Below are 27,750 nucleotides of genomic sequence, written 5' to 3'. Positions count from 1 at the left end.
CCCCAGTGGGTACCTGAAGCTGTCCTGTTTTAAGACACCCTGAGAAATAGATCAACCCTTGCTCTTCTTAGTTTTTTTTTTTTCTCTTGGTATCAAAAAAGTTCTTGTTTGATGATACCAGGGAAAAACCATTAGACCTCTAGATATAGTTCCTTAGAGGAGTGAAGTTTCAGGATAACATCTTATGGTTACACTGAAGTAACTAGCATATTTGAAATATTTGATGATTGCAGTTAATGTTTTTTAAATTAATATATAATTAGAACCAAATTTTTATCTTATGGATGAGATATTTCTATTATGCATGCATTCTTTCTTCCTTGAGTGGTAAATAGAATTTAATCTTGGATTAACTAGTGAGGGGTCACAGGGTCATGAATCAGCTTTCTGGACATCAGTGACTGCTCTATAAAAGACTAGTGAAAGAGAGTAAGGAGCGTAAGACTGGGTACCATAGAATTATAGAAGGATAGGGCATTTTGGAGAAGGGGAAATCTTAACAATCTTTGCAAATGGTTTCTTTCCCCATATGTTCTTTTCTGAATAAAATATCTGTAGATAGGAATGAAATCTAGTTATGTGGTTTGTTTCATTATTATGTTTTAACTATGAAATGCTTCAATTTGGAAAAAGTAACTGTCATGTAAGCCTTTCCAATAATTATTACTTAGATGTCTTTAAAATATTTATACGTATTTTTTATACATGTTTTTAAAATCCAGGCCCAGGTGTCCCAGTGATCAGTCTACATAGCACGGAAAACCCAGCAAGTAAGTACACAAACATGACAATGTGGGACAGTCATGGGAGGCATTGGTCTTAGGTATTACTTATTCTGAATGTCATACTCTTATAAAACCTTTTTCAAAGGAGTTTCCAGCATGGAGAGAAATGTGTAGGTACCATCAATTTGACTTTGTTTATGTAAAAGAAACCATAAAGCAAGTGGTTTGAGCCAAGTTACAGCTGGAATTGGATCTTACATGCCTGGAACAGGGTATCTACTATATCTAAATTCAGTGAAGACTGGTTGATGAGGCTCATTTAGGTACGCTTCAGCCTATTGGCCCCTTACTGCTCTGGTCCATTTTTACCTTGGTCTCATATAGATTATTCCTTCAATGTTTTTTGTGTACTTTTGGGAAAAATATGAAAAATATGTTATTTTTTCTATCCTATTTGTTCCAGCTATCCAGGGCTTCCTAGTTTTATCTATTCATTTATTCTTTTACGTATTTAACTGTTCATCATCTATTAAGTGAGCACCTACTCTATCAATCAAGCAATATAACCAAGGTTGGGTGGACTCTGCTAGTAAAATATGGTCAATGTGTCTGTTTATGTAATTACAGTAGAGTATGTAAGTAAATGCGTAGTTGAGGTAATCTTAAAAATGACTAGCAAGATTGCTTCCTGCCTTCCTTTCTTCCTATGTTTCGTTGCCTTCTTTCAATTTTATTCAGTCAATACTCTTAATGCTCTAATGATTTACATTAGGCTACTATGATCTAATAAATTAGGCTTATATTTATGAACTTAATCCTCAGAACACCCCCTGACATATAGTTAATTTTATTATCCTCTTTTAAAGATGAGGAAACCGAGTCACGGGGAGGTAAAATAACTTGCTTAATTCATCCTAATAGGTAGGTGAGCCAGGAAGCATAGGAAATAGTCTGACTGACTCCAGAATAGGATTTGTAACTGATGAAGGCAGATTGGAGGGGGGGGGGGGGGGGGTCCCTGGCTTCACCCAGGATAGAAATCAAATGTGAGTTGGAGAAAGCGAAAACAGAGTTTAAGAATAGCAGAGTGTCTAGGAGACTTAGAAAGGACAATGAGTCTCATCAGTGCTTGGGGTTTATATTAGAAAAGGATCTAGAGTATGTGTTCCTTTAGGAATCCAGGGTAGGGTCCAAAGATGATGAGAGGTGAGTAACAGGTGTTATTTCATGAATCATCGAAGGTAGGAGGTATTGATGCCAGTGTCAGCAGAAGTTTGTTTGAAGCTAACGTTCTGGAACATGTTTGGTATCCAGCTCTTCTTAGATTTTATTACGTGCTTGGGGCCTAGGAAAAAAAAGAGAATGATTCACTCTTGCTTTCCCCTTGAAGTGGAACATAGCTTCTTTGGCTTGTTCAGAAGCAAAATATAGAAATTCGGCCTACCAGAAAAACAGCAGACACATAGCCTTTCCAAAATGGATTCCTCCAGCTTCCCTACCTCATTATCACTACCATATGATGGCAACTTATTCTACTGTGATTTTTATCTTTCACATCTGTATTATTTTTAGAGAACAGAGGAAGACCATTCATTCATATTCTTTAAATTCCAACATATGGAGACTTCCTCTTTATTCTATGAAAAAACAAAAGTGCAAATTTGTAATGGGGTTTTGTGTGGTTGGAAGTAGGTGAGCACATTGTTTAGTTTCTACTTATCAGTATAAACCTGAAAGAGGTTATGGTGAGCAAATTAAATCTGTTTAGTATTAACAGTAACAAACAACAATAATAAAACAGTATATTGGATAAAATAGAAGGTTGAATTTTATAGATTAAAATCAGTATATAAAATGAGTTCATTATATACATTTTGTGAGATCTGAAACAAATTAATCTCTCATAGGATCAATTTTCTTGTAGGCAAATTAGCAAATGAATTTTTTATGAAGATGAGACATATTTGCAACGTAGGATGCACTGAATAACTGGGAACTATTTGTGTTATACTGCATATTCTGCCAAAATAATTTTTAAATTTCCAATCTGATTTTAATTAACTTTATTCTACTGTTACAAGGCAATGTTGTTTCCTAGTAATTTCTGCGGCAAATAATGAAATATTTTTGTATAAATGAAATCTAATTTTCCCATTTATAAGCCAATTATCATCTCAGCATCAAGAAAAACAAAAAGTGAGCAGTTGTCAGGTGCTATTCAAAAACTTACATTCAGTTTCAAGTAAATCTTTTGGTTAATGGATCTTGGATTAATCTTTGTTACATTAATGAATTAATTGTAACACATCTGGGGGCCGTATGAAAAGAAAATTTAAAAGAGAAAAATGAAAATAAATTTAACAAACATGGACACCTTTAAACCCAATGGTTATCAAAGAAAGAAATGCAGAGTAAAACATTGCCATGTAATTTGCCAAACAACTTACTGAACAGCATCAAAAAATTTACATTGCTAAGAAGGATACAGTAAGGCTCTCATAACTTGCAGGTAGAACTATAAATTGTTGCAATCTCTTGGAAAAAATAAGTCATAAATCTTTTATACCTATGTACCTATGTTTCCTCTTAATGGTTTTTACTGAGGAAATAATTCTAAATAGAGAAAACCTAATAGCACTGTTGACAATAATGAAAAAAAACATAATAAAAGAGGGGGATTTGTAAATGAACTTTAATGGAATATTAATTAGTGCCCTGAATATCTTCCATTTGTCCCTCCAGAACCATTGGATCTCAGTTTTTTCCCCCTTTGGTTTCTGCCCAGAAAGTAATCTATACAGATGACTTAGGTTCTGTTACCATTTGGCTACCAGTTAGATTCTAGCTAAAGTGAATCCCATGGGTGACTGAAGATAGGGAGAAAAGTAGTTTTGGTGTATCTATATTTCCAGGGCTACTTATCACTGTGGAATTACCCAAGATTGCCAGGACTCCTAGCTGAAGGTCACCATGGATCTCTCACAGACCTATTGCTACTCATTGCCCTTGACCTGCAGGCCTGGCCACAGTCCTAAGCCCTGGGTTACTAGACTGCCCCTTATGAACTTCTGCCCATTGTTCATATGTTTGTAAATAGTTCTTAATTTAAAATGTTATCAAATCATTCTAATAAAGTCACTATCAGTTTCCTACTAGGATTAAAAATAAAAATGTTGACAAAAGTTCTTCAAAAATGTTTAAGCTAGAGTTCCAAGTGATTAAGGAGGCCAAATGTTTATGCCACTCTAACAAAGCTGTTTGAAAATGCATCTAAAAATTTAAGAAAATAATACTCACAAATGTTAAAATTCTTGCATTTGGCTAGCAGCCTTCCAGGTGATTTTTTGTTCTTCTTGAATATTTGCCTCATGTTCTGCAATGAACAAGTATTTTTTTTTTTCATATATTACTTTTATAATGAAAAAGAAACTCTTCATTAAAATGCTCAGTGAGTTAAGGTATAAATATGCAAAATTTTACTTAGCTAATATTTCAAAAGTCCTTTGTCTCATATCATTACCATTTTCTTTCTCCTTAATTTTGCATATATGCTTGTTTCCTTTTTCTCCATCCCATCTCTTGTTCTCATCCCTCTTTACTTCTCTTCTACTTTATCTCCCCCTTTCTTCTTTCCAGTTTTGTCTTCTTTCCAGTTTTGTTTTCATTTTCTTCTCTTTTCAATCCCATGCTTAAAACCATGTCTTAACATTCCTTCCTCTTCAAACTATTTCACCAAAAAAACTGCGTATTATGTGTTTTGCAAATTTATCGTGAAAAAAAAAGCTGTCTGCTCTTAATATTTTCAAAAATGGCTTTACTATTTCCTATATTTCTTTTCCTTAAATAGAACTTATTTCCCTGTGACCATGGATTGATTTTTTTTTCCCCATGAATAAATGAGTAGCCTTTGATTTAGAAGTAAAAATTTCTCAACTGTCCCTAAATACATGTAATTAGGTTTATTTTTTATCACTGACATTTGATAATTAAGAGAAACCATGAGAAATTATTAGTATATTATACTCATATTGGTGCCTCTGGCTGTATCCATTTATTAAATTGTCAGTCATTTTAATACAATAAACTATTGTTCATTTATTTAAAAAAATAGTCAACAAGATGATCTGTAGTTTAGTTAGAGGTATAAAGGTAAAAATTTACTAAGATTTATTCTTCAAAAAGCTGTCCTATTGTAGTTAGCAAATATCAGGTGACACTGGATTCCTCTAAATACAAAACAAATGGTTTTATCCACAATTAAGTGCATTTTTATGATCGTTCTTAAGTTAGTTATCAATGCTGAATCTTTGGTGAAATCCAGTATACAGAGTTTAGGTATTCACATTTTAAATTTTATAACTGAATGTTTACGATAGCTTCCTTGAAAATATGCTCTTTAGATAACCTAAAACTTCTTACATTTTAGGGATAGAATAAACCTCTGAGAACATCTCATTTCCCAAATCTGTATTGTAACAAATGACACTTATTTACAAGAGATGTGGTCTGATGTGCCTGAAATCACATGTAGAATTCAGAGTACAGTGCAGGAAACAAAGTTAGATGGTTCTAATAGAATATGGTAATTTCTCTGATAGAAGTGGACATAATTCCAAGACAGCAAGTCAGCAGAAAGGCAAAAGAATGTGAACATACTAACATGAAGGCATGAAAATATTCAAACGTGCAAGATAAAGGTTGTCCCATGTGGCTGGAACAAAACATTTAAGAAAAAAAGCAAAAGGATATAGGCAATAGGGGCAAACTGGAGACAGGTCAGAAAAGTCTTATGATGTTTTACTCTAAGGAGTTTGGATTTAACAGTAAAGTATCAATGATAAACCACTGACAAAAAATAAATTTGTATTCTGGCCATGGAGTAACTGAAAGTAGAAACAGCCTGTTGCCAGAAAGGAAGGGAGGGGGAAAAAAAAAGGAAAAGAGAAAAACTGGATAAAATATATAAAAAACAATTTTCAAGCATGTGACAATAGTCAAGGTAGGACTTTGATCCCTGGAAGAAGGGAGACAAGTGAGTTAATGTTGTAATTGCCCTGGCTTTCTGGCTGGAATCATTTTCTGAATCTCAGTGCAATGAAGAACAATGCAAGAAGAGTGTAATGGTATCTTAGAGTCAGAATGAGGACGGACATTGGAGTTCAGAAAGGTTGAAGATTTTGGAATGTTGAGAACATGGACAAATACACTGGAGAAGAGGAGGAGAAAGAAATGGAGAAAAGAGCCCAGAAATCTTAATAGGGCTTCAGGGGATCATCTTGAGTCTACTGCAGAAAACCCCTAGCTGAGCATGTATCTGGGAAAGGCCAGAGCTTCAAAAGCGCTGGCATGTGCTAAAAGTTCCAACCAGGCAGAATACTGGAATGTGCAGGAGACAGCCCAAAAGAGTCATGCCTTCGTAGTAGGGCTACGCTAGCCACACAGCAGAGATCACCCAAACCTACACCAAATGAGATATTTTTAAAAGTATTGAAATGATTTAGCTGCCTGCAAAGAGCCTAAACACCTGCTGGAACCAAGTCCAACAACTTCCAAAATAATAGAACAAAATCCAAAACAATGTAAATGGTCAGAATCCAGTAAAACATTACTGGGTGTGTGAGGAAGCTAGAAAATGTGACTCATAACTGGGGAAAAAAGCTACTGTGAACAGACAGACTCAGAAATGAGAGAGATGGAACCTTCTGACAAATACAATAAACCAACTATTATAAGTATGATTTTGAAAGTCAAGAAAAAATGAATACAGTGTGAATATAAATGGGATATTTTTTAAAGGAACTTCATGAACTTAAAATATCTGAAATTGGGATGCCTGGGTGGCGCAGTCAGTTAAGCATCTGCCTTCCGCTCAGGTCATGATCCCAGGGTCCTGGGATCGAGTCCTACATTGGGCTCCTTGCTCAGCGGGGAGCCTGCTTCTCCCTCTGCCTGCTGCTCCCCCTGCGTGTGCTCTCTCTCCTCTAAAATAAATACATAAATCCTTAAAAAAAAATATCTGAAATAAAAACTTCACTGGAAAATACTAAAAGCAAATTAGACACTATAGAAAACGGATCAGTGAACTTGAAACATCAATAGAAACTTCCAGATAATGAAAGAAATGAACAGAGCCTAGTTAATGTAGGCATATATATACATATATGTGTATATATATATACCATATATATATAATATAAAGTATTTATATAATGCAGGTATAATGCAGGCCATTGTATATATATGATGCTTTTAACTAGAGTCAAAAGGGTAGGCACGTAAGAAGAAATATTTGATGAAATAATGGCCAAATCTAAATAAGATGAAAAGTATAGAATTGCTCAACAAACCTCAAGCGAGATGTATCCCAATAGAAAAGGTGATTTAAAAACAAAACAAATTAAACCTTTTATCATCAAAAATAAAAGGACACCTATATAGCCACACATTACATACATGGTAGTGAAGGCAAGAATTACTGCAAAGGTCTCATCAGGAGGAAAAAAAAAAAAAAAGGAAAGGAAAGGAAGAGAAAAGAAAGAAAAGAAAAAATAGAGCAAAATCTTTAAAATGATGATGGAAGAATTCCAGAAAAGATGGCAGAATAGGACAACCCAAAGCACAATTCATCTCAGGGATACAACTAGGTAACATTCACATCAGTATAAATAACCCAGAAAATGACAGGAAAACTAGGAGAACAAATTCCACAACTAAAGGGACACATGGGGCTGTCTGTGGGTGGGAGGGATGCTGCTGGAATGGAGAGGGGAGAGAAGTACTCTCACACAGGGGAATTTGTCTTCCCTGTGTGGACTCTCCAAACATTTGACTTTGAAAGCCAGAGGGGCTGAATTTCATGAGTTCTTACAACCAAAGAGACTCAAAACCTGAAACTATAAAAATAATTGGGCTCAGCTCTGGGAGAACCTGGAGGGCAAGAGGAATCCGTCCCCGCCCTTAAAGAGACAGCATAACAAACAGCCCACAGAGATATAGCATGGAAGCCGCAGTTTGAAAAATGCCTGGGGCATACAGAAGGGGGCTTTCTTCACTAATCTCATGAGTGTGATGGAAGGTCAGGGACCCTTGAGAGACTTCTTCAGAAACAACGGAGCTGGTGGGCACCATTACCTACTTCCACCTACCAGCATAAACACGGGGCGACCTGCAGGAATCAGAGAAGCCCAGATACTCCCTCCTTGATAACACTGCATGCCCTGCACCTCCCTCACCCCCTGCACTTCAGATCTGCCCTCTCCAGCCAGGTTGGCCTTAGTCTTAGTGAATGCAGGTCCCCTCCCCCCCCGAGTTTGTGGACCCTTGCCCTTTGCAGAGTCAACCCCTCCAAAATGCTCTTAGCCAGAGCCCTTCCAAAGAGGTGCCACAAGCCCAGCAATGTGCAAGCACGCCAACAGGGGCCAGCACCACTCCAAAGTGACACAGACATAGGGGAAGATAACCACACACACCACTCCACCTATGGCCCCAGCAGTGGGCAAGGGACAGACAGCTGGTCTGACTGCAGGCCCTGCCCACCAATAAAAGCTTCTCAGGGGGACAAAACAGGTAACCATCCTGCAGTTTGGTGCTACTGTTACCTCTGGCAAATGGTTGGTCTCACAAAACTCAAGCCCAAGGCAGCCCAAGACAGGCCCACTAACACAAAAGAGACCAAGCACTGCCCACCACAGGCAAAAAAAGCCATTGCAGATGACTGGACTGAAGGAAAAAGCAACTCGGCCACAACAGCAGGGCAAACGCAACACATAGGAATCACTCCTCAAGTGCCAGGTTCTGGTGAACTGGAGACACTGCATTACAGGACCTCTCCTTCATAAGGCAGGAGACATAGCTGACTTTCCTAGCATACAGAAACAGACATAAAGATTTAGACAAAATGAGAAAAGGAAGTAGGTCACAAATAAAAGGAAAAAATCATAGCAAATGACCTAACTGAAATAGACACAAGTAATACGCCTGATAGAGAATTTAAAGTAATGATCATTAAGATATTTGCTGGACCTGAGAAAAGAGTAGGGGACATCATTGAGAAACTTAACAAAGAAAACACAGGGGCGCCTGAGTGGCTCAGTCGTTAAGCGTCTGCCTTCGGCTCAGGTCATGATCCCAGGGTCCTGGGATCGAGCCCCGCACAGGGCTCCCTGCTCCGCGGGAAGCCTGCTTCTCCCTCTCCCACTCCCTCTGCTTGTGTTCCCTCTTTCGCTGTGTCTTTCTCTGTCAAATAAATAAATAAAATCTTTAAAAAAAAAAAAAAGAAAAAATACAATCAGATATGAACTCAATAAATGAAATTAAAAACACACTAGACAGAATATAGTAGACAACAGGAAGAAGAATGGATCGGTGACCTGGAGGACAGAGTAATTGAAAGCAATCAAACTAAGCAGGTGAGAGAAAAAAAGTTATACAAAACAAGAATAGATTTAAATCAAGTGTAACAGCATTCACATTATTGGGATCCCAGGAGGAGAGAGAGAGAAAAGGATACAGAAAATTTATCTGAAGAAATAGCTGAAAACTTCCCATATCTAGGGAAGGAAATAGACATCCATATCCAAGAGGCAGAGAGCCCCCTCTGAACTAAATCCAAGAAGGTCCACAGCAAGACACAAAGTAACTGAAATGGCAAAAAGTAGCAATAAAGAGATTATTAAGGCGGAGCAAGATGGAGGAGGAGTAGGACACCTGGATTTCGTCTGGTCTCAGGAATTCAGCTGGACAGGGATCAAACCATTCTGAACACCTACAAACTCAACAGGAGATCGAAGAAAAGAATGGCAACAACTCTCTGAACAGAAAAGCGACCACTTTCTGGAAGGTAGGACGGGCGGAGAAGTGAATCTGAGGTGATATTCGGGAGGATAGACGGCGGGGGAGGGGGCCTCTGTACGCCGCTTCTGGCAAGTGAGAGAGCCGTGGAGCACAAAATCGGAACTTTTAGAAGTCGGCTCCGCTGAGGGACGTCACTCCAGTGGCTAAGCGGGGGGTGGAACACTCACAGGACAGTGTGGTCTCAGGACCCTCGGGGTCACAGGAAGACTGGGGGTGTCTGAGTGCAGCAGAGCTCCCAGTTCTCGGAGCGGGGAAGCCGGCTGCAAAGACGGAGCCGAGGCGCGGGCTCTCAGCTCAGCGTTGCCATAAACCATGATCCGCGGCACAGTCAGGCCATTGCTCCTCCAGCAGGGACCCAACAAGCGGCAGATCCAGGGAGACTCCCCTTCCTCCCCCTGGGAGGAGCAGCACGGGAGCACACTGCAGGGATCATCTGGGTTTGGAGACTCCACACAGGGTCGGGTGCCAGAGAGAAATGCTCGGTCACAGGCCGGGTGAGCACGGAGTGTGGCCGAAGACCGGGGAGAGGGGAGTGATTGACTGCTTTTCTCTGGGGGCTCACTGAGGAGTGGGGCCCCGAGTTCTCGGCTCCTTGGGGCGGAGAATGGGAGGCTGCCATTTTCACTCTCGGCCTCCAAAGCTGTAGAGAAAGCTTGCAAGGAACAAAAGCTCCCGAGAGCAAACCCGAGCAGATAACTTAGTCTGGACCGGCAAGGGTGGGGCAATTCTGCCTCCGGCAAAGACATTTGGGAATCACGGCAACAGGCCCCTCCCCCAGAAGATCAGCAAGAACAGCCAGCCAAGACCAAGTTTACCGATCAATGAGAACGGCAGAACTCCAGTGCTAGGGGAATACTACACATAGAATTCATGGCTTTTTTACCATGATTCTTTAGTCTTTCAAAGTTAATTTTTTTTAACTTTTTTTTTCCCCTTTTCAACCAACATCTTATCAATCCCTTTTTTAAAAAAACATTTTTATTTTTCAGTTTTAGAGTCATATTCTATCCCTTCATAGTAGTTACCCTTATTTTTGGCTTATATATATAAGTTGTTCTCTCTTTAAAATTCTGAGATACAGTTTCTTCTAACAGATCAAAATATACCCTAAATCTCTAGTGTATGGCTTTGTTCTGGTCTCCTGCCTGATCACATTCTCTCCTTTTTTTTTTTAATTCTCTTTTGTTTTTTTAAAATTATCAATTCCTTTAATAAAATTTTATACAATTTTCATCTTTAGAGTCATATTCCATCCCTTCATCATATCAACCCTTATTTTTGTACGTATATAAGTTTTTCTTTCTTTAAAATTTTGGGAGGCACTTTCTTCTAACAGACCAAAATACACCCCAAATCTAGTGTGGGGCACTGATCTATGCACCAGCCTGATCATATTTGATCATATTCTGTATTTTTTTGTTTTGTTCTGTTTTTGTTTGCTTTTATCATTTTCTTTTTCTTTTTACTTTCTTTCACTTTCTTTTCCCCTGGCTTCAGGTCTTTTCTGATTTCTTTAGAGTATATTTTCTGGGGATGTTGTTACCCGGTTAGCATTATGTTCTCTCATTCATCTATTCTCCTCTGGACAAAATGACAAGATGGAAAAAATCACCTCAACAAAAAGAACAAGAGGTAGTACTGACTGCTAGGGACCTACTCAATACGGACATTAGTACAATGTCAGATCTAGAGTTCAGAATCATGACTTTAAAGATACTAGCTGGGCTTGAAAAAAACATGGATGTTATTAGAGAAACCCCTTCTGGAGAAATAAAAGAACTAAAATCTAACCAAGTTGAAATCAAAAAGGCTATTAATGAGGTGCAATCAAAAATGGGGGTGCTAACTGCTGGGATAAATGAGGCAGAAGAGAGAATCAGTGAGATAGAAGACCAAATGATGGAAAATAAAGAAACTGAGAAAGAGAGAGATAAACAACTACTGGATCACCAGGGCAGAATGTGAGAGATAAGCGATACCATAAGACGAAACAACATTAGAATAATTGGGATCCCAGAAGAAGAAGAAAGAGAGAGAGGGGCAGAAGGTATATTGGAGCAAATTATAGCAGAGAACTTCCCTAATTTGGGGAAGGAAACAGGCATCAAAATCCAGGAGGCAGAGAAACCCTGTCAAAATCAATAAAAATAGGTCAGCACCCTGACATCTAATAGTAAAACGAACGAGTCTCAGAGACAAAGAGAAAATCCTGAAAGCAGCTCGGGAGAAGAGATATGTAACCTACAATGGTAGAAACATTAGACTGGCAACAGACCTATCCACAGAGACCTGGCAGGCCAGCAAGGACTGGCATGATCTATCCAGAGCACTAAATGAGAAAAATATGCAGCCAAGAATACTATATCCAGCTAGGCTGTCATTGAAAATAGAAGGAGAGATAAAAAGCTTCCAGAACAAACAAAACCTAAAGGAATTTGCAAACACCAAACCAGCCCTACAAGAAATATTGAAAGGGGTCCTCTAAGCAAAGAGAGAGCCTAAAAGCAACATAGACTAGAAAGGAACACAAGACAATATACAGTAACAGTCACCTTACAGGCAATACAATGGCACTAAATTCCTATCTTTCAATAGTTACCCTGAATGTAAATGGGCTAAATGCCCCAATCAAAAGACACAGGCTATCAGATTGGATTAAAAAAGAAGACCCATCGATATGCTGTCTGCAAGAGACTCATTTTAGACCCAAAGACACCCCCAGATTGAAAGTGAGGGCGTGGAAAACCATTTACCATGTTAATGGACACCAAAAGAAAGCTGGGGTAGCAATCCTTGTATCAGACAAATTAGATTTTAAATCAAAGACTGTAATAAGAGATGAGGAAGGACACTATATCCTACTTAAAGGGTCCATCCAACAAGAAGATCTAACAGTTGAAAATATCTATGCCCCTAACATGGGAGCAGCTAATTATATAAGGCAATTAATAACAAAAGCAAAGAAACACATCGACAACAATACAATAATAGTGGGGGACTTTAACACCCCCCTCACTGAAATGGACAGATCATCTAAGCAAAAGATCAACAAGGAAATAAAGACTTTAAATGACACACTGCACCAAATGGACTGAGCAGATATATTCAGAACATTCCATCTCAAAGCAACGGAATACACATTCTTCTCTAGTGCCCATGGAACATTCTCCAGAATAGATCACATCCTAGCTCACAAATCAGGTCTCAACCGGTACCAAAAGACTGGGATCATTCCCTGCATATTTTCAGACCATAATGCTTTGAAACTAGAACTCAGTCACAGAGGAAAGTCAGAAAGAACTCAAATACATGGAAGCTAAAGAGCATCCTACTAAAGAATGAATGGGTCAACCAGGAAATTAAAGAAGAATTAAAACAATTCATGGAAAACAATGAAAATGAAAACACAACTGTTCAAAATCTTTGGGATGCAGCAAAGGCAGTCGTAAGAGTTAAGTATACAGCAATACAAGCCTTTCTCAAGAAAAAAGAAAGGTCTCAAATACACAACCTAACCCTACACCTAAAGGAGCCAGAGAAAGAACAGCAAATAAAGCCTAAACCCAGCAGGAGAAGAGAAATAATAAAGATGAGAGCAGAAATCAATGAAATAGAAACCAAAAGAACAGTAGAACAGATCAACGAAACTAGGAGCTGGTTCTTTGAAAGAATTAACAAGATTGATAAAACCCTGGCCAGACTTATCAAAAAGAAAAGAAAAATGACCCAAATCAACAAAATCATGAATGAAAGAGGAGAGATCACAACCAACACCAAAGAAATACAATTATAAGAACATACTATGAGCAATTATATGCCAGCAAATTAGATAACCTGGAAGAAATGGATGCATTTCTAGAGATGTATCAACTACCAAAACTGAACCAGGAAGAAATAGAAAACCTGAACAGACCTATGACCACTAAGGAAATTGAAGCAGTCATCAAAAATCTCCCAACAAACAAAAGCCCAGGGCCAGATGGCTTCCCAGGGGAATTCTATCAAACATTTAAAGAAGAATTAATACCTATTCTGAAACTGTTCCAAAAAATGGAAATGGAAGGAGAACTTCCAAACTCGTTTAATGAGGCCAGCATTACCTTGATCCCCAAACCAGACAAAGACCCCATCAAAAAGGAGAATTACAGACCAATATCCTTGATGAACATGGATGCAAAAATTCTTACCAAAATACTAGCCAATAGGATCCAACAGTACATTATAGGATTATTCACCATGACCAAGTGGGATTTATCTCTGGGCTGCAAGGTTGGTTCAACATCCACAAATCAATCAACGTGATACAATGCATTAACAAAAGAAAGAACCAGAATCATAGGATCCTCTCAATAGATGCAGAAAAAGCATTTGACAAAGTACAGCATCCTTTCTTGATCAAAACTCTTCAGAGTATAGGGATAGAGGGTACATACCTCAATATCATAAAAGCCACATATGAAAAACCTACAGTGAGTATTATTCTCAATGGGGAAAAACGGAGAGCTTTCCCCCTAAGGTCAGGAACGCGGCAGGGATGTCCACTATCACCACTGCTATTCAACATAGTATAGAAGTCCTAGCCAGAACAATCAGACAACAAAAAGAAATAAACAGCATCCAAATTGGCAAAGAAGTCAAACTCTCACTCTTTGCAGACGATATGATACTTTATGTGGAAAACCAAAAAGACTCCACCCCAAAACTGCTAGAACTCATACAGGAATTCAGTCAAGTGGCAGGATATAAAATCAATGCACAGAAATCAGTGGCATTCCTATACACCAACAACAAGACAGAAGAAAGAGAAATTAAAGAGTCGATCCCATTTACAATTGCACCCAAAACCATAAGATACCTAGGAATAAATCTAACCAAAGAGGCAAAGGATCTGTACTCAGAAAACTATTAAATACTCATGAAAGAAACTGAGGAAGACACAAAGAAATGGAAAAACGTTCCATGCTCATGGATTGGAAGAACAAATATTGTGAAGATGTCAATGCTACCTAGAACAATCTACACATTCAATGCAATCCCCATCAAAATACCATCCAGTTTTTTCAAAGAAAGGGAACAAATCATCCTAAAATTTGTGTGGAACCAGAAAAGACCCCGTATAGCCAGAGGAATGTTGAAAAAGAAAAGCAAAGCTGTCAGCATCACAATTCCGGACTTCCAGCTCTATTACAAAGCTGTCGTCATCAAGACAGTATGGTACTGGCACAAAAACAAACACATAGATCAATGGAACAGAACAGAGAGCCCAGAAATGGACCCTCAACTCTATGGTCAACTAATCTTTGACAAAGCAGGAAAGAATGTCCAATGGAAAAAAGACAGTCTCCTCAACAAATGGTTTTGGGAAAATTGGACAGCCACACGCAGAAGAATGAAACTGGATCATTTCCTTACACCACACACAAAAATAGACTCAAAATGGTTGAAAGACCTAAACGTGAGACAGGATTCCATCAAAATCCTAAAGGAGAACATAGGCAGCAACCTCTTCGACCTCAGCACAGCAACATCTTCCTAGAAACATCGCGAAAGGCAAGGGAAGCTAGAGCAAAAATGAACTACTGGGACTTCATCAAGATAAAAAGCTTTTGCACAGCAAAAGAAACAGTCAACAAAACCAAAAGACAACTGACAGAATGGGAGAAGATATTTGCAAATGACATATCAGATAAAGGGCTAGTATCCAAAATCTATAAAGAACTTATGAAACTGAACACCCAAAGAACAAAGAATCCAATCAAGAAACGGGCAGAAGACATGAACAGACATTTTTCCAAAGAAGACATCCAAATGGCCAACAGACACATGAAAAAGTGCTCAACATCGTTCGGCATCAGGGAAATCCAAATCAAAACCTCAATGAGATACCGCCTCACACCAGTCAGAATGGCTAAAATTAACAAGTCACGAAATGACAGATGTTGGCGGGGATGTGGAGAAAGGGGAACCCTCCTACACTGTTGGTGGGAAGGCAAGCTGGTGCAACCACTCTGGAAAACAATATGGAGGTTCCTCAAAAAGTTGAAAATAGAGCTACCCTATGACCCAGCAATTGCACTACTGGGTATTTACCCCAAAGATACAAATGTAGGGATCCAAAGGGGTACGTGCACCCCGATGTGTATAGCAGCAATGTCCACAATAGCCAAACTGTGGAAAGAGCCAAGATGTCCATCGACAGATTGAATGGATAGAGAAGATGTGGTATATATATATAATGGAATATTATGCAGCCATGAAAAGGAATGAGATCTTGCCATTTGCAATGACGTGGATGGAACTGGAGGGTGTATGCTGAGCGAAATACGTCAATCAGAGAACGACATGTATGATATGACCTCACTGATATGAGGAATTCTTAATCTCAGGAAACAAACTGAGGGTTGCTGGAGTGGGGGGTGGGGTGGGAGGGATGGGGTGGCTGGGTGATAGACATTGGGGAGGGTATGTGCTATGGTGAGCACTGTGAATTGTGCAAGACTGTTGAATCACAGATCTGTACCTCTGAAACAAATAATGCAATATATGTTAAGAAAAAAAAAGAAGAGGATAGCAGGAGGGGAAGAATGAAGTGGGGGAAACCAGAGGGGGAGATGAACCATGAGAGACGATTGATTCTGAAAAACAAACAGGGTTTTAGAGGGGAGGGGAGTGGGAGGATGGGTTAGCCTGGTGATGGGTATTAAAGAGGGCACGTTCTGCATGGAGCACTGGGTGTTATGCACCAACAATGAATCATGTAACACTACATCAAAAACTAATGATGTAATGTATGGTGATTAACATAACAATAAAATAAAAGAATATTAAAAGCAGCAAGAGAAAAAAAAACAGCAAGAGAAAAGAAAACAATTATATAGAAAAGAAAACAAATATATACAAGAGAAACCCCATAAGGCTATCAGCTGATTTTTCAGCAAGAAACTTTGCAGGTCAGAGGGGAGGGACATGATATGTTCAAAATGTTGAAAGGAAAAAAATATGCAAAAAAAAAAAAAAAAAGCTCTATCCAGCAAGGCTATCATTAAGACTAGAAGGAGATATGAAGAGTTTCCCAGGAGCTAGTTCTTTGAGAAGATTAACAAAATTGGGGCGCCTGGGTGGCTCAGTCTTTAAGTGTCTGCCTTCGGCTCAGGTCATGATCCCAGGGTGCTGGGATCAAGCCCCACATCGGGCCCCCTGCTCCGCGGGAGGCCTGCTTCTCCCTCTCCCACTACCCCTGCTTGTGTTCCCTCTCTCGCTGTGTCTCTCTCTGTCAAATAAATAAATAAAAATCTTAAAAAAATAAAATAAAAAAGATTAACAAAATTGACAAACCTATAGCAGTACTCATCAAAGTCAATACATCAATAAGCAAATAAATTGAGAAAGTGAGAGAAGACTCAAAGAAAATCAGAAATGAAAGAGGAGAAATAACTACTGATACCATAGATATAAAAAGGATTATAAGAGAATGATTATATGCCAACAAATTGGAGAACCTAGAAGAAATAGATAAATTCCAAGAAACATATAACCTCCCAAAACTGCATCAGGAAGAAATTGAAAATTTGAACAGGCCAAAAACCAGCAATGAAATTGAATCACTAATCAAAAAACTCCAAACAAACAAAAGTCCAGGACCACATGGCTTCACAGGTGAGTTCTACTGAACACTTAAAGAAGAGTTAATACGTATTCTTCTCAAACTATTCCAAAAAACAGAAGAGGAAGGAAATCTGCCTAGCTTCATTCCATGAGGCTAGCATTACCCTGACACCAAAACTAGATAAAGACACTATGAAAAAAGAACTACAGGCCAATATCGCTGATGAACATAGATGCCAAAATGCTCAACAAAATACCAGCCAACCGAATCCAACAATACATAAAAAAATCATTCACTATGATCAAGTCGGTTTTATTGCCAGGATGCATGGGTAGTTCAATAATCACAAAGCAATCAACGTGATACATCATATCACAGAAATAAAGGATAAAAACCATATCCTCATTTCAATAGATGCAGAGAAAGCATTTGACAAAGTACAATATGATAGAAACCCTCAATAAAGTAGGTTTTAAAGGGCATATACCTGAACATAATAAAGGCCTTATATGAAAAACCCACAGCTAACATCACCCTCAATGATAAAAGACTGAGAGCAGTTTCTTTAAGATCAGGAGCAAGACAGGGATGTCCACTCTCACCACTTTAATTCAACATAATACTGGAAATCCTAGCTACAGGAATCAGACAAAAAGAAATGAAAAATATCCAAATTGGTAAGGAATAAGTAAAATGTTCACTATTTGCAGATGACATACCATATATAGCAAACCCAATACTCCACCCAAAACTACTAGAACTGATAAGTGAATTTAAGGTTGCAGGATAGAAAATCAATATACAGAAATTTGTTCCATTTCTATACACTAATAATAAAGCAGCAAAAAGAAATTAAATAAATAGTCCCTTTTAAAAATGTACCAAAAATTATAAAATTCATAGGAATAAAATGAACCAAGGGCATGAAACACCTATGCTCTGAAAACCATAAAACACTGATGAAAGAAATTGAAGAGGACAGAAAGAAATGGAAAGATATTCCATGCTCATGGATTGGAAGGACAAATATTGTTAAAATGTCCATACAACCCAAAGGAATCTATAGATTTAATGAAATCTCTATCAAAATATGAACAACATTTTTCAAAGACCTAGAACAAACAATCCTAAAATTTGTATAAAATCACAAAAGACAGTCAAAGCAGTCTTGAAAAAGCTGGAGGAGTCACAATTACAGACCTCAAGTTATATTACAAATCTGTAGTGATCAAAAAAATATGGTACTGGCACAAAATAGATGCATAGATCGATAGAACAGAATAGAAAGACCAGAAATAAACCCATGTTTATATGGTCAATCAGTCTTCAACAAGAGGCAAGCTAATGCATTTGAAAAAAGGCCATCTCTTCAACAAATGGTGTTGAGAAAACTGGACAACTACATGCAAAAGAATGAAACTGGACCACTTTCTTACACCAGACACAAAAATAAACTCAAAATAAGGACCTAAATGTGAGCCATGAAATCATAAAATCCTAAAATAGAGCACAGGCAGTAATTTCTTTTACATTGGCCATAGCAACATTTTTCTAATTATGTCTCCTGAGGCAAAGGAAACAAAGGCAAAAATGAACTATTGGGACTACATCAAAATAAAAAGCTTCTGCACAGTGAAGGAAACAAAACTAGAAGACAACCTACAGAATTGGAGAAGATATTTGCAAATGACATATCCAATAAAGGGTTAGTATCCAAAATATATAAAGATCTGATATAACTCAGCACCCCAAAAACAAATAACCCAATTAAAAAGTGGGCAGACGGGGTGCTTGGGTGGCTCAGTCAGTTAGGCGTCTGCCTTCAGCTCCAGTCATGATCCCAGGGTTTGGGCTCTTTGCTCCATGGGGAGCCTGCTTCTCTCTCTCCCTCTGCCTGCCATGTCCCTGTTTGTGCTCATTCTCTCTCTCTCTGTCAGATCAATCAATCAATCAATTCAATCTTAAAAACTGGGCAGAAGACATAAACAGACATTTCTCCAAAGAAGACATTCAGATGGCCAACAGACACATGAAAAGATGCTCAACATCACTTATTATCAGAGAAATGCAAATCAATCAAAACCACAATGAAGTATCACTTCACTCCTGTCAGAATGGCTAAAATCAGCAACATAAGAAACAGCAAGTGTTGGCAAGGGTGTGGAGAAAATGGAATCCTCATGCACTGTTGGTGGGAATGCAAACTGTTGCAGCCACTCTGGAAAGCAGTATGGAGGTTCCTCAAAAAATTAAAATGACAACTACCATACAATCCAGTAAGCACACTACTGGATATTTACCCAAAGAATACAAAAACATTGATTTGAAAGGCTATATGCACCTGTTTATTGCAGCATTATTTACAATAGCCAAATTATGGAAGCAGCCCAAGCGTCCATCAATAGATGAATGGATAAAGTGGATGTGATATACCCACACACAATGGAATATTATTCAGCCATAAAAAAGAATGAAATCTTGCCATTTGCAACAACATGGATGGATCTAGAGAATATAATGCTAAGCGAAGTCAGTCAGAGAAAGACTAATTCCATATGACTTCACTCATATGTGGAGTTTAAGAAACAAAACAAAGGGAAAAAAGAGACAAACCAAAAACTACAAACAAACATGGCTACCAGAGGACAGTGGGTGGGTGGGGTGGGTGAAATAGAAGGGGATTAAGAGTGCACTTATCATGACGAGCACTGTATAACTGCTGAATCATTATATTGCATGCCTGTAACTAACATAATACTGTATATTAAGTATACTGGAATTAAAATTAATTAATTAAATGATGATGGAGAAGAAAACATAATCTTCAACCTGGAATAAATGATCTTAGAAAACAGCCTTCAAAAGTGAAGGCAAAATAAAGAATACAGAAGAAATGCTGAGAATGTTTTGTTATCAGACTTGCAGTTCTAAATAATACATAGATAAAAGAATAATTTAGGAAAATACTTTGAGCCACAGAAAAATGAAAATATAAACTAATTCAAATTTGGAGATACCTGACAATCTGACTAGAAATTTACGGCTCTAAAATCTTGCTTAATAAAGAAGGAAAACTTTAAAATCAATCATCTAAACTTCCACTTTAAGTAGATAGAAAAAGAAGAGCAAATTAAGTTACAGGGAGGAAATAATAAAGAGTGGAAATAAATGATAAAGAAAATGGACTAGCAGTAGAGAAAATATATGAAAGCAAAGTTTTTTAAAGATCAATAAAATTTATAAAGTTCTATATAGAGTCATCAAAGAAAATGTACACTATTTTCATTAATGAAATGCAAATGTTAATAATGGATCCTATACACATTAGAATGATAGTAATGGAACATTGTAAGTAATTTTATGGTAGCAAATTTCACATTTTTGATGAAGTGGGTAAATTTCTTAAAAGACATTAACTGCTAAACAACCAGACAGGAGGAAATACACTATATAAATATTATCTACTAAAAAATTTTCAACTAATATTCTTCCCACAAAGAAAATTCCAGTTAGCTTCACTGGTGAATTCTGTGCAATATTCAATAATATTTATACCAAACTTAACACAAAATCTCAGAAAAAATAAGGCCAACATTCCAGATTCCACATCCAACATAAACCTTACAAGGATAAAAATTAAAAAGGGGGTGGCATGTGCCTATTTGGCTCAGTTGGTAGAGTGTGAGACTCTTGATCTTGAGGTTGTGAGTTTGAGCCCCATGTTAGATGTAGTGATTACTTAAAAAAAAAAAATCTTTAATTTTTTTTCTAATGAATATAGATACAAAGTTCACTAAATACTAGCAAGTAAAATCTACCAATCTATAAAAGGATAATATGAGTACATGGGGTTTACCTGAAGAATCCATGATTGCTGTAACATTCAGCAATCGATGCAATTCACTTTACTGTTAACTCTGAGGATTTAGAAGTATTTGATAAAATTGAAAAACAGTAAACACAACAATATATTAATAATAACTAGAAAGGAAATTTCTTAATTAGATGAACTACTACAACTGATACCATACTTAATATCTTAATGTTGAAAGACTGATTGCTTTCTCCCAAGATTGAGAGAAATCAGTGGATATACATACATACTTATGGATTAGAGGGCTCACTTTTTTTAGTATGTCAAATCTCCCAATAAATTTATAGATTTAGTATATCAATCAAAATTCCAGCAAGTTACTGATGTTTGTTTCATGTTTTGTCAATTTGTTTTTTGATTTTTTTTAATTGGCTATTGCTATATTCTCAAATTCATTAATCATTTCTTTTACAGTACCTAATACGCTATTAATGCCATCTACTGTTTTTCATCTTAGATTGTCTTTATATCAGATTTTGCAGTTTTTAATTTTTAGTATTTTAACTTGTGTCTTTTTAAAAAATTTCATTCATATTTCTCCTTAATATCCTCATGCCTATTTTTTTCACCTTAATAAACACATGGGATATAATTATATTCTTTTTAATGGTATTGCCAATCGATTATATCATTTGCATTATTTCTATTGATTATATTTTGTACTCATTATAGGTAATATTTTCCTGATTTTTTACATGCCTCATAATTTTGTACTGGGATCCCAGAATGGTAAATGTCATCTTATTGGGTGCTAGATAAGTCTGTATTCTTTTAAATATTCTTAAGCAGAGTAGTAACGATCAGATTTGCATTTTGAAAATGTAAATGCTAATTCCAAGAATAGGGCAAATAGAGAACATTTCACTGGAATAAGAAAGCTCAGTTAGAAAACTGTTGTAGTAATCCAGCCAGGAGAGAAATTATGAGAGTTTAATCAGTGCCTAACACAGTGCTTGCCAAATGATAATCACTGATTATTTGTTGTGTTGTACTGATTCCTGATCAACACATAGTAATTATTTAAATTAACTTTTTTGATTTATAGAATATTTTATATTGGAAAGCAATTCCATGCTGAAGGAAGCTATCCTGAAGAAGAAGATAGTAAAGTCAGAAATTAAAATGCTTCATATTGACGACTATGGTAAAGTTTTGTGCATGCTATGTTATTTAAGAACAACATTCTCTGCATCTTATAGTTTTACATGTAAATGACTCTCCATCTTTAATATTTTGCTCTTTCTTTAAAAGAACTTCCTTTACAGTTGTCCTTTCCCAAAGATTTTACGGACCGAAACCAGTATGCTCTTCTGTTAATAATGTAAGTATTTTATTTGTTTTTGAAATGAAGGAATCTAAAGGCTTTATAATTTTTCTTATGCCTCACATAACAGCATTCTGATTAAAAAACAAAAGAAGAAGTCCTATGTGTGTAGTTAACTGTGCAGCTGTCAGTGGTATGAGCTCGTCAAGGACATCACCACAAAACAATATGGAGGGATGTGGAATTTGTTTGTACTTCTTACCTCCCAAGTTGAACTCAATGTTACTGCTGGGAATAGTGACACATGTGGTTTGGCTTATGGATGTCTGTTTAGCAATTACTCAAGCCCTATGCTCATTTTTTTTTTTTCATATATAATATTGGTCTATTTCTTTCTTTGCAATATATTTGTCATATCAAAGTTATGCTGCATTCATAAGAGCAATTTTTTTAATTGTTGTAAGAATACTTAATATGAGATCTACTCTCTTGACAAATCTTAAATGCACAATAAAGTATTGTTAACTATAAGCTCAGTGTTGCATAGCAAATCTGTAGAACTTAACTCATCTTGCATGACTAAAATTTTATACCCACTGAATAACAACTCCCCATTTCCCCCTCCCCTGGCAAACACCATTCTACTCTCTGCTTCTAGGAGTTTGATTATTTTAGATGCCTTTTCAGAGTGGATTCATGCAGTATTTGACCTTTGTGACTGGCTTATTTCACTGAGGATAATGTCTGTAAGGTGCATCTGTGTTGTCACAGTCAGGCCCTATGCTCTCTATCAGTTGCTTATGCAACACTGAGGAAACATTGATTTCCACTGCTGAAACCATTGGTTATATTTATATCACTCCTGCCAGTTTTCCTTCTTGGATTCATGGCCAGCAGGAAGCACCTCCCATGCTCAGAAAACCTTTTAGTTTTTTCCAACTTAGAATTGAATTCATTCATACTTTCTATGAGATCAAACTCTGAAATAGTACTGGGCACAGAGACCCCTAACATCTAATGGTTGACTAACTTGATACTGATGTAGCATTTTATTCCTGAGAGTTATTGGTTATTTTCCTTATTAAGAACCCAGCCAGCATATATTGCTAGGACAATGCTTAAAGTTGCCTAAAATTATATCAGAACCTTATTAGGAAAAGAGAAATGAAAACAGCATGACTTGTTGACTACTGAATATAGAAGATAAGTGTTCAGTCTATGAAATCAAAGTTCCTGGCTCTAAATTCCAGTTTTGTCAATTTATTAGCGGTGTCCTTAAGCAAGTTGCTTAACCTCATTTAGGGCTCAGTTTCTCCAAATATGAAACAAGCATTAAAGTACAGCCTATGTTTTAAGGCTGCTTTTTAGATTATATGAAATACAACATGTAAAGTGCCATGCACATGATTGTTTTAATTATTTTGATTATAGTTCATTATTTTTTACAGATTGTAGATTCTTTAATAAATAGAAACAATCTGTCACTTAATTTTAAGCAGCTAAATACAGAAAACATTATACTTAGTATTTCCCCACATTCCAGTATTTATTCCTAATGTTAATGTCTTGACCTCATCTAGTTTCTCATGCCCAGACCCTTCTCCTTTGTCTCTAAATAACCAGAAGACCTTGAAAGTTCTTTGTGACTTCCTGCGGAAGTTCTTATTTGCTCTTTTACAATTGCTTCTTTTGTCCCTTCTCTTTCACCTACTTTTCTTCAATTCCTATTTGAAGTATGTGTGTGTTTTATTGAGGAAAATATTTAAGGCGTTAAAATGAGACAAAAAAAAGGAAAAAAATTCTTAACCCAATATTCTGTCTCAGTCATCTCTCTCGTTGGGAAAAGAGGCTCTTCTTTTTATTCACTTAGGGGGGGACAGGTGGTTCTCAGGGAAAGGAACCCTTTTAGTCATTCTTCCAGGAAGCACTGCCTCACTCATGCAGATGGGCATGTAGGCAATTATTATCACTTGCCTGTCCGCTGGCTCCAGAGTAATGTCACACTTTGGGGTGAAAAGTAGACAGGAATTACAGATTCTCTCTGTAGCCTTGAGTCAGAGAAACTAACCGACTTGTTTTGGCATCTGATATGAGCTTTATTCTGGGTGATATAGATTAGTCTTAATTTCTCTTGTTAGAAAAGGGATAATCAGGTCTTTTTTAGAGGCAGGATAATAGAGTAAAGGTACTAGTTCAGGAGTCAGGTAGGCCTGGGTTCAAATCTCAACTCAAAGATTTACAATACATTGCTTAATTTTTCTAAGCAGCAGCTTCCTAATAAATAAACTGGAGATGATAACTTGGGATACCTTAAAGATGTGTCACCATAGCGTCTGGTGGAGCATAAACACTTGCACTTAGTGTTTAATAAATTGTAACCATAAACATAGTTATTATTAGCACTAGTAGTTTTAATAGTTAAAATTATCAGCTTCCACAGACCAACCCCTTCAGGGCCCCTCCTACAAAAAAACAGCAGCACTCAAAACTTGCTAGCACCACCACCCTGCCTCCCTATGCTGTGTTTCAGTGGAACTACCCTCTCCAATATACTCTTGACCAGACCCCACACAGGATGCTGCAGCCCTGGCAGTGTGAAAGCAGCCCGTAGAGTAGCCAGCACCACTCCAAAGTGACGCATGCCCCTGAGAGAGGAAAGATAAACACACATACCAGTCAGAGAACCAGTAGTAGGCTGGAGGCAGACAACTGGTCTGACTTCAGGCCCCACCCCTACCAATGAAAGCTTCTCAGGAGACAACCAGGGAAAGTGCCTTGCAGTCTGGTGCTATATCTCTGGCAAATGCCTGGTCCGTTTCAAGTCAAGCCCATGGCATCTCCAGGCTGGCCCACTGACATCACAGGGAGTAGACACTGCCCACAATAGGCCAAGAAAGCTATTGCAGACGACTGGACTGAAGGAAAAAGCAGCTCAGCCACAACAGCAGGGTAGATACATCACACATAGGAGACACGCCTGAAGGGGCAGGTTCTGGTGAAAAGGGGATACTACATAGCAGGAAACTACCGGACCTCTTCTTCATAAGGCCATTAGTTGCAAGTGCAGATGTGGCTGTCTCCCCTAACACACAGAAACCTATACAGAAGTTAGGCAAAATGAGGAGACAGAGGAATATGTCCCAAGTAAAAGAATAAGACAAAATCACAGCAAGAGACCAAAGCAAAATGGAGATAAGCAATATGCCTGTTAGAGAATTTAAAGTAATGATCATAAAGATACTCACCAGACTTAAAAGACATCTCTGACACTTAATGAGATAAAAAAAAAAAAAAAGAACCGATTAGAGATAAGGACCACCATAAATGAATTTAAAAATACACTAGATGTAATAAAGAGTAGAAGAGACAAAGCAGAAGATCGGACCAGTGACCTGGAGAACAGAAAAATAGAAAATAAGCTGAGCAGATTGGGGGGTGGGGGATGGGGGATAAATAAATAAATAAATAATATATATATATATATATATATATATATTTTTTTTTTTTTTTTTCCAAGTGTAATAACATTTGCCTTATAGGATCACAGAAGAAGAGAAAGAAAAGCGGGCAGAAAATTTATTTGAAGAAATAATAGTTGTAAATCTCCCAAATCTGGGGAAGGAAATAAATTCCGGATAACCTAGGCACAGAGATCCCACCCCACACAAAATCCACCCAAGGAGGTCCACACCAAGATACACAGTAGTTAAGGTGGGAAAAGAAGTGATAGGTAATTTTAAAAGCAGAAGAAGAAAGCAGTTACATATAAAGGAAACCACATAAGGCTACCAGATGATTTTTCAATAGAAATCTTGCAAGCCAGAGGGAGTGGCATGATATATTCAAAATGCTGCAGCCAAGAATACTCTATCCAGCAAAGCCATCCTTCAGAATAGAAGGTGAGATAAAGATTTTTCCAGACAAACAAAAGTTAAAGGAATTCATTACCACTAAACGAGCCCTGCAAGAAATGTTATAGGGGACTCTGAGTGGAAAGGAAAGACCATAAGCTAGAGTAAGGAAAGTAGGAAGCACAAAAGCAGTAAAAATAAGTATATTTATAAAAATCAGTCAAGGAACTCACAAAATAAAAGGATATGAAGGGAAGTAAAGTTGTAAAGAATGAGTTCAAACTTAACATACACTGCTATATACAGAAGATGTTATATACAAACCAAATGGTAACCACAAATCAAAAATCAGTAATATGCAAAAAAAACAGAGAAAGTAATCCAAGTATATCACTAAAGAAAACCAACTTATCTTGAGAGAAGAGAGCAAGAGAAGAAAGGAACAGAGAAGAACTACAAAAACAACCATAAAACAAGTAACAAAATGACAATAGGTACCTACTTATCAGTAATTACACTGAATGAAAATGGACTAAACATTCCAATCAAAAGACAGAGGGTGACAAAATGGATGAAAAAATAAGACCTATCTATATGCTGTATACAACAGACTCATTTCAGACCTAAAGATACATGCAGACTGAAAGTGAAGGGATGCAGAAGCATTTATCATGCACAGGTGTGTGAAAAGAAAGCCAGGGTAGCAATACTTATATTGGACAAAATACTTTAAAGCAAAGACTGTAACAAGAGACAGAGAAGGGCACTATATAATCATTCAGGGGAAAAGCCAACAAGAAGATATAACAATTGTAAATATTTATCCACCCATTCTGGGAGTACCCGAATACATAAAGCAGTTAATAACAAACGTAAAGGAAGTAATCAATAGTAATACAATAATAGTAGGGGACTTTTAACTCAATGGATAGATCATACAAAGAAAATCAACAAGGTAACAGTGGCTTTGAATGACATTTTGGACCAGACAGACCTAAAAGATCTATTCAAAATATTTCATCCAAAATTACCAGAATACACCTTCTTTTCAAGTGTACATGAAACATTCTCAAAATAGATCAACATGTTAGACCACAAAATAAGTCTCAACAAATTTAAAAAGACTGAAGTCATACCAGGAATCTTTTCTGACCAGAATGCTATGAAACTAGAAATCAATCACAAGAAAAATTCTGTAAAGAACACATTTACAAGGATGCTAAATATCATGCTAGTAAACAATGAATGGGTCAACCAAGAAAGCAAAGAGGAAATAAAAAAAAAAAAATACATGGAGACAAATGAAAAGGAAAACATAATGATCCAAAATACAGCAAAATTGCCTCAAGAAGCAAAAAAAATCTCAAACAACCCAACATTACACCTAAAGGAGCTAGAAAAATAACAAAACACCAAACCAGTAGAAGGAAGGAAATAATAAGGTGAGAGCAGAAATACATGAAATAACAACTTAAAAAAAAAAAAAATAGTACAGATCAAAGAAACCAGGAATTGGTTCCTTGAAAAGATAAACAAAACTGATAAACATTTAGTCAGACTCATAGAAAATGAGAGAC

At 37.1% G+C, this 27,750-nt stretch overlaps 1 protein-coding gene across 4 annotated transcripts in view; it reads left to right on the top strand.

Moving 5' to 3' along the window:
* DPP10 (dipeptidyl peptidase like 10) overlaps positions 1 to 27,750 on the top strand; it is a 1,380,361-nt gene that overhangs the window by 1,317,827 nt on the left and 34,784 nt on the right. For all 4 annotated transcript variants that reach the window (XM_078070688.1, XM_078070689.1, XM_078070687.1 and 1 more), the window contains 3 exons: positions 723 to 770; positions 22,104 to 22,202; positions 22,310 to 22,379. In XM_078070688.1, coding sequence (XP_077926814.1) covers positions 723 to 770; positions 22,104 to 22,202; positions 22,310 to 22,379 — 217 coding nt within the window. The remainder of the gene's footprint in view (positions 1 to 722; positions 771 to 22,103; positions 22,203 to 22,309; positions 22,380 to 27,750) is intronic.

Source organism: Halichoerus grypus, chromosome 4, assembly GCF_964656455.1.
Source record: "Halichoerus grypus chromosome 4, mHalGry1.hap1.1, whole genome shotgun sequence".
Classification (NCBI taxonomy): Eukaryota; Metazoa; Chordata; class Mammalia; order Carnivora; family Phocidae; genus Halichoerus; species Halichoerus grypus.
The sequence above is the reverse complement of the archived record's forward strand: the minus strand, read 5'-3'. Positions and strand labels throughout refer to the sequence as shown.